The sequence below is a fragment of the Hyaena hyaena genome, unplaced genomic scaffold (assembly GCF_003009895.1).
Source record: "Hyaena hyaena isolate Hyena2069 unplaced genomic scaffold, ASM300989v1 scaffold_1171, whole genome shotgun sequence".
Classification (NCBI taxonomy): domain Eukaryota; kingdom Metazoa; phylum Chordata; class Mammalia; order Carnivora; family Hyaenidae; genus Hyaena; species Hyaena hyaena.
The window spans coordinates 351090-365201 of NW_024081805.1; the positions used below are offsets into that span (position 1 = coordinate 351090).

At 41.1% G+C, this 14112-nt stretch overlaps 1 protein-coding gene across 1 annotated transcript in view; it reads left to right on the forward strand.

Annotated features, from left to right (window-relative positions):
- APOO (apolipoprotein O) overlaps positions 1-14112 on the forward strand; it is a 58488-nt gene that overhangs the window by 21940 nt on the left and 22436 nt on the right. The window contains exons 2-5 of the mRNA XM_039222650.1: positions 1433-1540; positions 3159-3278; positions 5807-5861; positions 8764-8859. Coding sequence (XP_039078581.1) covers positions 1433-1540; positions 3159-3278; positions 5807-5861; positions 8764-8859 — 379 coding nt within the window. The remainder of the gene's footprint in view (positions 1-1432; positions 1541-3158; positions 3279-5806; positions 5862-8763; positions 8860-14112) is intronic.

Here is a 14112-nt window from a genome sequence, read left to right on the forward strand (position 1 = left end):
GAAAGATCATTCTTTTGCATTGTGGTGGTTTGAGTCATCGGAGAGCCAGGTGAGCAGTTACAATGCAGCTAACACCATCCAAGAAAAAAATGAGAGCCCAAGGGAAGATTGTAGCGGAGGGGATAAAGTGGAGAGTGAATTGAGATCATTTCATAGTCAGAATTAACAGGACTTAATGACCAATAGGATGGGCTGGTGGTGGTGAAGATGACCTCACAGTTTCCAATAGGGTTGTCTGGTTAGATGGTGACACCATGCCTGAGAGGAGGTAGAAGAAGATGGGGGCAAGTCTGGGGTACAGATGCTAGATAGTCAAGTGCTGTGTAAATGTACGGGGTTATTATTGAGGGGGAAAAGCCTTCTGACTTGATTCCACAGCACCTACCCACCTGTCAGGCCAAGTGTGGAGTTGGAGGTACAGACAAGATCTTGATGTGTCCACTTTGGACCTGCTTGTGAAGAAGTAGAAATGTCTAAGAGTAATCAGATAAGTGAGTTGGGAGCTCGGGAGGGAGCTCCGGGCTGGGGCTGCAGATCTAGGAGTCCCTGGCTTCGTATTGAAGCCCTGGGTATGAGCGGCCCAGTGAGGGAGAGCAAGGCACAAAAAGATACTGCATTAGGGTACTGAGATCAGGGGAGAATCTAATGGGAATGGAAAGGGAACGCTTGTGAACATTTAATTATTAGAATTCCAGAAATAATCTTTGCTGTGTTCAGTGAATCGCTAGGTAAGATCCTTAGAAACCTCTTCCATTGTTGGGATGCCTGGGTAGCTCAGTCAGTTGAGCTCCTGCTCTTCATTTTGGTTCAGGTCGTGACCCCAGGGTCATGGGATCGAGCCGCATGTCCGGCTCTGTGCAGAATGTGGAACCTGCTTGGAATTCTGTCTCCTTCTCCCTCTGCCCCTCTCCCCCAGCTTGAGCTCTCTCTCCCTCTCTAAAATAAAAAAAATCTAGAAACCTCTTCCATTGTTGTTGGTGGGGGACATGTGTGTGTCAGAGAAATAGAGAGAGACTATTTTATAATTTTAAATTCATTCCATAGCATTTCTCTGTTATTTTTATAAGTGCATGTGTGTGTGTGTGTGTGTGTGTGTGTGTGTGTGTGTGTGTGTATCTTACTCGACAGGCTGTGTATCTTTTATTTTACCCGACAGGCTAAGTAGAAAAACTTAGGAACTATTGTCTTGGAACTTAAAGTAAGGTCACCTGAAATTTGAAGTCTGTGAGTATACATTTTTAGTTTCTGACTTCCATAAACCTTTAGGAATACGTCTATTTCTCCTAAAGCGCAATAAGCCTTCCAGGGACAGAAGTTGCTGAGGTTCCAGAAAAAAAAAAAGAAGACATCGCTGAGGTTACAAGAATGCTCATGTTTTGCATGTTCAGTTTGTTGCATTGATAGAAGGCTTAAGACTGCTTCTGTGTTTCAGGTGATTCAGAGGTCCGTGGGGCCGGCCAGCCTGAGTCTGCTCACCTTCAAAGTCTATGCATCACCTAAAAAGGATACACCTCACAAAACTTCCATGAAGGTTAATGAGGTAACACGCCATGGATGCCGTGATAGATTTTGAGCATCTGCTTTAGTTACTATGGAAGTATACAAAAGTAGACAAATGGTCTGTCAGGAGATATGACAGTTCAGAGGACACTTAAAAGGAGGAAATATATTTCCTTATAGCTTTTTTTCATGGGAAGCTACTAAAGTATGGCTTTTTCAAAAAACAAACTTTAATTAATGATACTTAGCTAAGGGCAAAAGTAAAGAATATTTCCTAAATGTTTTTGTGGGGAGTCTGGTATGTCCCAGTAGATGGTAAGCATGGCTCAGCTCTCAGTGATCTGCCTCATCCTAGACTGCTTTGCAAGCCAAGGGAACGTTTGCATTGCTCCCTTTCTAAGAAACTAAAGACCTGGGTTCATTCTTCTTCTTGGTGAGATTGGAGGCTCATAAGTAAGTGCTTAATAAATATGAAATAAACAAAACAAGAAATCTCTCCGTTTTTTTACATTCTTTTCTGTCTTTATTTCCTGCTGATTATTTTGGGTATTTGGTTTCTGCTGACTTAGTGTAGAGGTACATAAGGTGTACCTCTAGTCACGTGCCACATTACTTGAATGGTTTTTACCTAAAGCTAATTAGTTTATCTTTTGCCCTTTACACTCTTCTCAGACCTTGGGACATGGGCGACATTGGCATTGTTTGAGGGTGAAGAAGGCAGCCATTAGTGACTGTGCAGTTTCTTTTCTGGGTGGAGAAGAAACTTACTGTCCTGCTTGGATTAGCACCAGACTGATCCTTTGAACTCAAGTTTTATTTATTTTTTTATTTTTTATTTTTTATTTTTTTTTATTTCTAAAAGAGAGAGAGAGAGAGACAGCTTGAGCAGGGGAGGGTCAGAGAGAAAGGGAGACACAGACTCCAAAATAGGCTCCAGGCTCTGAGCTGGCAGTCAGCACAGAGCCCGACGCGGGGCTCGAACCCACGAACCGCGAGATCATGACCTAAGCGAAAGTCGGACGCTTAACCGACTAAGCCACCCAGGTGGCCCTGAACTCAAGTTTTAAGCCCCCCCCCATGTTAGAGTAATAGAATCATTTTTCCAACTAAAAGGTGAAATCCCAAATTCTGGTACATGAAATGGATGAAGGGGGTTGCTTTGTCTGCTAACCGCTAGAATGGGAGGAGGGTAGGGATACCTCATAGTCCTGTCTTCTTGGCCTTGTCCTTACTCATAAGTGCAAAGACCCCCTGAAGTAAGGTTCAGGGTGCACGTAACCCTTAGAGTCACTGCGGTCTGTGAATTATTAGAAATATCATGCTTACCAGGGCGCCTGGGTGGCTCAGTTGGTTAAGTGTCTGACTCCTGATTTCAGCTCAGGTCATGATCTCATAGTTTGTGGGTTCAAGCCCCACACTGGGCTCTGTGCTGACAGTGAAGAGCCTGCATGAGATTCTCTCTTCCTCCCTCTCTGTCTCTACTGTGCTTGTGCTCATTCTTTTTCTCTTTCTTTCTCAAAAAAAAAAAAAAAAAAAAACTTAAGAAAATTAAAAAAAAAAAAGGAATATAATGCTTACCAATTTGCTGATTGCTTACCTTATCTCATGGCTGTCTATACCTTTTTGTTTCTACTTGGTTTGTTTTTTAATATGTGCAGCTTTCACTCTACTCTGTTCCCGAGAGTCCATCTAAATACGTGGAGGAGCCAAGGACCCAACTTGAAGAAAGCATCTCACATATCCGACATTACTGCGAGCCATACACAAGTTGGTGTCAGGTACAGCTGTTCTGAAAGTGGAGTGACATATTTCTGTTTAGAGTCAGTAGTGAAAAGTCTATATTGTCTGTGTGTTTTAAGAAAAAGGCGCGATGGAGGACTCTCACTTAGGATGCCTGACTTACAGCATTCACCAGTGCCATCTCTCAGGGGGATTTGGAGCCAGAACCCTAGTAGAAGGAAAAGGATATAGTGTCAACATTTATATCCGAATTGGAAAGTTTTTCTCCCCCCAGAGATTCTACAAATCAGTACCATTTTAACAGGAATGGCTACAGAACATTTTGAATACTATAATCGGAGTATGGATAACCAAAAATGTGTGGGGTTACATATTTGAGTACTGAACTGTTTGCCCCAGCCACCAAAGAGCTACATATATAGATTGGCTTCCGTAACTGCTCAGGTTTTAGATCAGGCCCTTGTTACTATGTTCACGGAGGCACTTTCGCAGTTTTTAACATCTGAAACGGAAGTTTACAATCTACAGAACGCTTGTGTGGGCTTTCACACATAAAGTATTTGTCATATGGGATCTGGATTTCAAAAATTGATAACAGATTAGTAAAAAGTCTGTAGATGTATGTGACATGGTCTAGGTTTACTTTGTTTGAGATTTACAAACTGGATTTCATCCAGAACTTGTTTAAAAATTTTTAATTCCACTCTGTGCTAGTGCTGAACTTCTTTTCACCAATTTAGAAGAAAATAGTAAGCATAGCCTGTATCACCAATATAAATTAAGCCAGTATACTTAAGTATCATAACCGTATTATTGAGTTATGAATATCTAAAGACTTTTACATAACGTGTTATAAAGAGCTTAGACTTTATTCTCTTGTTCTAGAAGATTTTTAAGCCATCTGCTGGTTAAGATAAGGTCCGCAAATTTGTGCAAATATTTTTGTATCGTGTAGGCATGACTACTCTTCATGTTTTTTTTGGGGGGGGGGTATAAAAGTACTTTGTCTCTTAACCTTTCAACCCAAGATTGCTTTTTGTTTTTTACTTTTTCATGTGTGCATGATGCTCAGTGCAGCAAAATACCTCTCTGAATGATAGAATAGTCATCAACATGTTTGTATGACTTCTAAATAAAAAGGCTGTTTTGTGATTACAGTGGCTTTATTTTCCTACAGAATGAAACCTTTTTCAATAGAAATATTTCTAATTCCTGACTCCTTTTTCAGGCCAACAATTTCTAGCCCCTTTATTTAAGAGCTAATTTAATTTTCCTTTATGGTGACAAGATTATTCGAGCAAAAGAAATAGGTCATCCCTCTGGATATTTATCTGTAGCTTTTCTTTTCTCTTATGGGCATAAAATACCAATAATGGATTTTAATGAAGCAGTATTGATTATTTAATGTTCTTTATATCCTCCTCTAAATTCAGTATTTATTGTTTTTTGTTATTTCCTAATAATCTGTAAGTATATTTTATTTATTTTTCTTCAGATTTTTATTTAAATTCCAGTTAGTGAACATGCAGTGCAATATTGGTTTCAGGAGTAGAATTCAGCGGTGCATCACTTACTCTTTAAGGACATTCATAGTGTTAGGCTACCTTGTTCTGACTTGGGCCAAAGTAAATAAAACACAACCTTTTCCAGGTGACAGCTGGTTCTGATACCTTCTGCTACCCCTGTGTCTCTTTTCCTATCTTTATTGTAGACTTCTTGAAGGTGAGGTATCTTCTAGCTAAGTCCTTGTTTTCTTTAGGATATATGATGTTCACGTACAAAGCCATTTTGTTGTTGTTGTTGTTGTTGTTAAGAAAATGTTAATACTTCATTTGCTTCAGGATTGGGGTAAGTGTCTCTCAAAACTTGGATATAGACTCCTTTGTCCCATTCAAAATGGGCATTCCTGCTTCTGATGGTCAGTTTTCAGATACAGACTCTAAAATCATGGCTTATCAGGAAATATGAAGGACAACTTTAATCCCACAGGGAAAAATTGCTGCTTTAATTACCAAGAGGGTTGATTTTTGCCCATTCTCTCTGAGTGTAATAGAAGAATAAAAAGGCTGGGTTTGTTTAAATCACTCTACAGGAAATCTCCTTCCTGTGGCAATAACACATTTTCTCCTGAGTAATTTGTGGTGAAGGGGAAATTACACAAGAAAAAAAGAACAGAAAAATACCCAGACAGACACTATTTCCCTATGTTCAAAAAGTGTTACTGAAGCGCCAGGGTGGCTCAGTCAGATAAGACTGACTCTTGATTTCAGCCCAGATCACGATCTTGCAGTTTGCAGGTTCAAGCCCCACATCAGGCTCTGTGCTGACAGTGCAGAGTATGCTTGGGATTCTCTCTCTCACCCTCTCTCTCTGTTCCTCCCCTACTTGTGCTCACTCTCTCTTTCTCTCTCAAAATAAATAAACTTTTTTTTTTTTAAAAAAAGAAAGGGTTTCTTGTAAAAAAAGGTGTTATTAACATGAGAATTTATTCAGTAAAGATGATTATATTTGTTGTTACTTTTTAATCAGTATATCCTTCTCATACATTTTCTTTTCACCTCTTTAGGAAATGTACTCACAATCTAAACCCAAGATGCAGAGCTTGGTTCAATGGGGGTTAGGTAAGTTGATATTTAATTAGGCATAATCATTTTCTTCATTAGCATTGGACTTTTTAACTGGGATTCCGTGGATTGGCTCCAAGAGATCTGGGAATTCCTTAATGTTGTATGCAGAATATTAGAGCTATGTAGATTTTTCTAGAAAGAAGATCTATTGTTTTCATCAGATTTCGGAGAACAAGTTTCCCTAAACATTTGGAAAGTCTCTTCAAGATCTCTTCAAGGATTTTTGGGCTACCAAGTTCAGATACACTGGATTTTATTTTCTCTTTACATCTGTTTCCTAGTGCACAGTCCCTAACTCACACTAACCCACTCTGACTCATCAGTAGGTTTTCAGAATCAGGATAGCTCATGTGTATGGCTGTTAGTACATGTTCCAGAAGTTTAGAGGCAAGAAGGAACCGAACTGGTGTGGCTGGGGAAGGCCTTATTGCATGAGTACTGTTTTTATATTTTTCCTTGAGTTTTTATTGTCCTTGATTGTTTTTCACATTTGCTTATGCTATACACTCATAAACTCGCTTCACAGTCTATATTCTGACTCGTGTCCATCAGAAACCGGTAAATTAATAGACATTGATTCTATTTCATTCCCCTTCCTGGGCATCTCAGCAAAGAAAAACTTATGTTTTTATAAGTGTTTGTTTCCATGACTGAATAAAACAAACATGAATACGGTTTATTTCCTTGTGAAGATCATCAGAGGGTGTTGATGGGCTGCTACGTGATTGCTGACAACCATGAGTAATATCATGTCTGAGTGACATCTTAATTTTATTAATTTTATAAACACCTAGTTTTTATTATATGCCAGGAACTAGTCTAAGTGCTTCAAAATATTAATTGATGTATAATCCCCATAACCCTGACAGTTGGGTACTTTTCTTATCTTCATTTTTAATCTGAATAAACTAAAGAACTCCTGCTCTCTTATCAGTATATGTGTGACTCAGGAGGTCTTTCCATTGTTAGCTGTCACTTCCCAGTGACTCCTAGCAGTAGGTGTCATTGGCAGTATAAGTCTCATATTCCTTCTCTTGGACCGGTTACTGCGAAAACCCTTCAGAAGAAACATCCCATTATGAGTTGTGTTGTCGTCTGCCAAGGTGATCTGTCCATTTCCTGGGAGTCACAGCCAAGACGTGTTACCAGAAGCTGGGCTGTGGCTTCTTTACAGTCTCTTAGCTTATCTCCTCTCCCATTTCTTTGTGATTTACTCACTGCAGCTCATCTCACCACGGCCTTCTGGGTGCCCTCTTATCAACCGCTCTGTGTGTACATCTCAAATTGAAAACACTGTGCTGGTAGGCCAAAAAAAAAAAAAAAAGGAAGTAGAACATTGCTTCAGATGACTCAGACAAAAAGATGGAAAGTGAAAACTAGATTAAAGGCAAAATAAGTAAAAGGCCAGACAGGAATCCATGCAAACAGCACAAGCTGTAGAGTAGTATTTAAAATGGTCACTGCATTTCCCAAACAGCCTAGGAAATGGAAAACTGGCATGTATCTGCTCTTTTCCGGGGGAGAAAATTACTGAGTGTTCTGGTTAGTTCAGTTCCCTGTACATTTGTTAAGTCACCATCACAGCAGGCATTGAAGATCACAGCCAATTAAAACAGTGGTCACCACCACTGAGATGCATATTATAAATCGTTCAACACTAGCACAAATACAGACACAGTCACAGAGTACTGTTGAAGGGGCAGGGGAAAGAGACTAGGGAAGGACTTGTGAGATGAATCTCAGAATAGAATCAGCCACACCATGATGTTCGGGTGGAACTTGGGTAGCATTCTGCACAGAGGGCACAGCGTAATCAAGGCTTGGATGAGTGACTCAGTGTTTCATGTGCCAGAAACTGGAAGCAGATAGGGAATGCTATAGATGGGGTTGAGAAGGAGATGTGAAGCCTTTTTAAGTTACAACTTCTCTGAAACCCATTTGTTAATTGAATCAGTATCCAACAACACCTAGCAGTGCTTTTAGGAAACATCTGTTGGATGAACATCCACTATTAGCACTGAAGGAAAATAACATAGAAGTCTAAGCGATCCATCATTCAAGGGCATATGTTCTCCTTGAGGAGACATAAAACACACCCCTGAATAATTAAACACAAGGTGCTGTCGGATTATGAACCAAGTGATGATGGTACAGCCATCTGGGACACCAGAGGGGAGAGAGAGGCGTGGGCTGATGAGTCTAACAGGAAGGGCTTTTCTTAGGAGGTTAGGAATGCAGATGGCTCTTATTTGGTGGGACCAGCTCAGTGGACAGGAGAGGAAGCATCATTAAAATGAAGCCATAAGGCATGTTGAGGCATGACAGATAGGCTCACATGTTGCATTTATTTGTGTTCATTTCATCTCTCACCATTGATTATTTCCCACATATTCTTGCACTACAAGTTTCCTGCATTGTCCAAATATGTTCTGTATTTGAGTTCAGATAATGAATTCACATGACAAAGGACCCATTAGTTCCTGAGCCATCCCTGACTTTCAGAGAACTTGAAGCACAGCTTCAAGAGCGACCGATGCGTCCAGATCTATTCTGTTTCTGTGTTTGGACAGCATGGAACCTCTGTATTGGTATTTCTCCCCTTGTGAATAGTTGATTCAAATCTGTTGCATCTGGGATATGAAGGTCATCTAACATTGCTTTATTGTCAATAGGTCATCAGACCAGAAGTGTATCCAAATTGAGTACTTGCCATGTGAATAGCAAATCACGTTTATATATCACATAAAAAGAATTGTGTTGGAAAAAAGCATATTAGCATAAAGCAAAGAACACATGATTTTGAGATACTATATATACTAGTTATATGTAAGATTTTTGTGTTTTGTTTTTTAATGGGCAATTTATGGAACTGTTTTCTGGTCTGATTCTATTGTAGACGGCTATGAATATCTCCAAAATGCACCTCCTGGATTTTTTCCAAGACTTGGTGTTATTGGTTTTGCTGGCATTCTTGGACTTCTTTTGGCTAGAGGTATGTGCAATTTTATGGGGTTTTTTTTAAACAGCTCATAAGGGATAAGGGAGAGATAAGAGGTATTTCGTTCTTTCTTTTTATGTGCCACTTGTCAGAATGAGTTGGTTCCTGAAATATGGCCTTCTTAAAAAAATATATATATATGTATATATATATAATTGATAGGATTCTTTTCTCCAGTATATTTGATTTTAAGCATATATGGAAATTATAAGAATATGGAATGGAAGAAATTATATACTCTTAGTTAAAAAAGGAATATAGTTATCCTTCATAGGCACGTTTTCTTGATCAAATTACTGTTTCTCTTTGCTACACAAAGAGTGAATTTTTGTTAAACAAAGTCTGTCACACCTGAGAAACTGTTTCTGTTTGTTTCACTATTGGATGAGGGTATTAATCATGGTATAAATAGAACAGTGACTTTGTTAATTTCTTGATGTATCATAGCTTCAGTCATCAGTGATGATATTAAAGCTTTTAAAACACTTAAAAGCTAACAAATGTCAACTGAAATATATCACTACATCATACTGCTGGGTTTCAAAATATTTATAAGAAATAAAGGATGATAAAGTACTTCACTGTAATGAGATGAATGTGTTATAAACTATTGAAGTTTCACTGACTATAAATTTCAGACTTTACAGAATTTCCTAAAATAGAGAGTTTATGAACCCTGTGATCAGACCCTCATAAAAGACTGACTACAGTGACTGCTTTGGTACCCATTCCTCCTATTTTAAAAAGCTTTTCTGGAGACACCTCCATGGCTCGGTTGGTTAAGTGTCCAACTCTTGATCTCAGCTCAGGTCTTAATCTCAGGGTCCTGAGTTCACTCCCCACATTGGGCTCTGCACTGGGTGTGAAGCTCACTTAAAAAAACAAAAAGAGCCATTTAAAAAGCTTTTCTGTACATGCCTTGGCTGTTATGTTAGAATCTGGAGTCAGGCGGCACTGGTACCACTCCCTCAGCCTGTGGAATGAGCTCCTCTTGCAGTTTCCGTGCCTTCCTCCCAAAGTTAGAGTTCATTTTTACTAATCGACTTGAGAAAGAGTTGAACCAACATTTCGTCCCCAAACTTCTTTCCCCTCCTTTCTGTAAAGCTGTCCAAACAAGCATTCCTGTCTTATTTAGACAGTGTTTGGAATTTATGAAGATCCCAAGGCCAGGGTGCTGGAATCTTGGCTACTGTTAGAGATTCAGGAATGTGGAATCAAGTGATATTAGCCCTCCTCACCCCCCCACCCCCCATGGTTAGAGCATGGCCCTATAGAAAGCCTCCTCCACTGGACGTGTTGCTGTGCTCCCTGGTGTATACCCCCCCCGCCACATACCCACGGGGGTGACCATCCAGGGAGACCTGGAGATCGTGCTCTCCTGGACACAACAGCAGCATTAGGACACCCACTGCTGCGGGTTATATGCCTTTGTTTTCGCTTGCTGCTTCACTTGTTCTTCTCTCCTTTTCCTTCTCCTGGGAGGGCTCAGTAGGTTTAAAATAATGTAACACCCTAATTCTTTCTCAAAAAAGTACACGTGCCCGTATACATTCCCACACACATACTCAGCAATGGTGCTGGGGTAGAAGGGCCTGACGTGAACATCAGGTGGTCACTCAGTAATATGAGTGGGCTGGTAGGTATGGTTACTGGGTGGCTGGTAGTTAGGAGGCCCCTCAGGTAGGTGGTCCCCTGTACTGGCAGCAGAAGAGGGGGCTCAGAAGATTTCTCCTGGTTGGGGTTTCTTTTCTTTCCTTTTCTTTTCTTTTTTGGTCTAACTTTGAAATTTTTTAATTTTTTAATAAAAATTCAGTGTTCAAATGTTCAAGGTGTACAACGTGATGTTTTGATAGACAAATACATAGCAAAATGATTACTCCAGTCAGGCTACTTACCTTTTCTAGAGATAAAAGCACCTGTAATCTCTCTTAGTAAATTTCCAAGGTTCAATATTATTAACTATAGTCATTATGCCGCACATTAATTACTCTTTAGACTTATTCATTCTACGTGACTGCAACTTTGTACCCTGCAACCAACATCTCCCCATTTCCTCCACCTTTCTGTTCCTGGTAACCGCCCTTCTGTCTGCTTTGATATATTTGACTTAAAATTTTTTTTAATGTTTTTTATTTTAAAAAATTTTTAATGTTTTATTTATTTCTGAGAGAGAGAGAGACAGGGTGAGCAGCAAAGGGTCAGAGAGAGAGGGAGAGATAGAATCCAAAACAGGCTCCAGGCTCTGAGCTAGCTATCAGCACAGAGCCCGACAAGGGGCTCGAACCCACGAACTGTGACATCATGACCTGGGCTGAAGTTGGAGGCTTAATTGACCGAGCCGCCCAGGCGCCCCAATGTTTTTTATTTTTGAGAGTGAGACTGTGAGCTGGAGAAGGACAGAGAGAGAGAGGGGGGAACAGAAGATCTGAAGCAGGCTCTTTGCTGACAGTGGCAAGCCTCATGTGGGGTCAGGCTCACAAACTGTGAGATCATGATCTGAGCTGATGTCGGATGCTCAACCAACTGAGCCACCCAGGTGTGCCTGCATTTGGCTTTTTAAGATTCCATGTATCAGTGAAATTATGCAGTTTTTGTTCTTTCTCTTTTTGGCTTATTTCATATAGTATAATGTTGTCCAGGTTCATCCATGTTGTTACAAATGATAGGGCCTCTTTTTTTAAAGCTGAATAATATTTCGTTCATGTGGATTCCACAATTTCTTTGCCTACTCATCCATTGACACATAGGTTGTTTCCACATCTTGGCTGTTGTGACTAATGCTGCAGTGAACAAGGGGGCACGGATATCTCTTTGAGCTCCTGATTTCATTTCCTTTAGGTGTATACCCAGAAGAGGGATTGCTCGATCATATGATAGTGTTTCTTGAGTGTAACTGCTAAGGTAGTCCTCCTCAGTTGATGAGGATGACCGTGACTGGTGGCGACAAGAGGCACCTCTCTGGGAAGAGAGGTGAGTGGTTGATCATTCAGAGGAAGTGGACTCAGCCTGGTCACTCAACGGGTGGCAGGTGGTCGTTGCCCATTGTCGTTGCCTTCTGATGGTCCCTCCTCGCACCCTCAGCCTTGGCAGCCAGTGCTTTTCCCCGGCAGTGCTGGTAGTTACAGCCCACACCACTGGATTCTTGGGAGCTGGGGGCACGGAGACGAGGGCAGAGGCTGGGGATCCTGCTGCCTTCCTGCGTTTCTGGGGCCCCAGTTCATTGTACGAACCATTAGGAGCTGGAGGTTCCAGAACCGCTGCGTGCCAGTTTTCCCTAGATGGCTGAAAAATGGCTGGTGTCGGATTTGCTTCCTGGTCCTCATTTGTGTGAGCTGCTCGAGCACTTAAAGCTTCGAGCATACAGGCAGGACCCCAGGGATATAACAGCCTTTTTTCTTCTAGAGTAATTATAGCCTTTCAATCCAAGCAGTAGGGACAGGGAGAGAAACGTTGAGTCTAGATAACATTTGTTTTGACTCCTATGACCCTAGTTCCATCTATGGAGACATGTCTGTTTAAAGTTTCAAACCAATAAACACCACTTATTGTTCTTACTGTATAAGTGTCAGTAACGTACAATGTGCTAGCATCTAGCCGTGTCCCATGTCAAAAACCCTGTGCCTGTCAGCAGAGGCTTCCTAGGTCCAAGTTCACTTCTAGAGGATTCTCCGGTTTCACTCTCCACTCTCCAGTTTTCTTAACCTCATTCTCAGGCTTCTCCCGGTTCTGCATGCTGCTCTCTATTCTGCCCCTTCCCCTTTTCCCAGGGCTCTCCGCATACCCCTGTCTTCGGGGGTCCTAAACACACCACACTCAGTCACTCGCCACTGACAAAATCCAAACGCAGAGACATGAGCGGTGGTGAAACAAAGGAATTTATTTACATGATGCCGACACCGGGAAGGTAGCAGACCAGTGTCTCAGAGACCATCTCCAAAGTGCTGAAAATGCTTCTGGGTTTATGTAAGGGAAATGTGGGGCAAGGGTCAGTGGATGAGTGCAGGTAGTCAGTGAGGGTCAAGTCAGTGTCTTGGGGTCAGTCACGTGAGGTCTTGCTGGCTCAGAGTGACCCATATTGCTTGAGGGGGTAGTTTCTGTTCCCATCAGGGGATGCTTTGCTCACAGGGTCTTTTGCCTGAATTAAAAGATAAGCAGGAAAGAGGAATTTAATCAATTAGAAAGTGCAGACCGAGGGGCACCTGGCTGGCTCAGATGGTGGAGCATGTGACTCTTAGTTTGAGGATCGTAGTTCAGGCCCCAAGGTGGGTGTAGACATTACTTAAAAACAGAATCTTAAAAAAAAAAAAAAAAAAAAAAGGGTGCATACTGAGGTCAAAGTGGAGGTAGTTGGCGTCCTCTCTCATACATTCTCTCGCAGTCTGGACTGAGGCTCAACACGGCTCTGGTCGGGACATGGCTCCATGCTTTCTTGGGTTCGACCCCCCTTTTTTTGGGTTCCATGTCATCTTCTCTTTGGTTTTCTTTGCCATGTTGTTGAACTACATGGTCAAGTCGCTTTAAAAAAAAGCCCTTATTGGAGGGAAACTTTCCAAATCCTTGCAAGTCTGAAAATTACTTTCTCTTCATTCTTATTCTTTTTCCTTCCTGAACTCGTATTAATTAGCAGTGGAGCTGTTTAAACGTCCCTAAATATCTCTTTTATTATCTTATTATTTTATTTTATTCCTTTTGATTTTTTTACTTTCATCATTTCCAAGTAGCTCTTTCTTGTTCTCTGAATGTTCCTTTTTCATAGAACTCTTTTCTTTTAATGGAGTAGCTTCTTGAATTTATTAAATTCATTCAGTGATACTTAATAACAGGCTTTGTTTTTGTTTTTAAGTTCTTTTGTTTCCTACCAGGTCATTTTTTGCCCCTTCTTGCTTGTCTTGATCTCCTCTTTTATGTTTCAGGCTTTCCTCAAATGACTAGTAATCCTTGGTTGTACAGTCATGTTTAAGAGCAAGGTGACTGAAATGTTACTAAGAACATTTTGTGCATAGATGAGGCTTGCTGGCCAGCAAGTTCCACCTCAGGGTGAGCCGAAACGGAACTGCCTCTCTGTGGAGGGTGCCTACACCCAGGGCCCACGCGAAGAGGGCTCTCCTCTTGGGCTCAAACATTCACGTGCACACACACCAGCCATCTTGGTTCTCGGCAGAAAACTCATGGCGTTCCTTTAGACTTTTCCATCTTTGTGAAATTTTGCCTGGCTATACTGGCCACGGGCAGTTTTGCACTAAGATG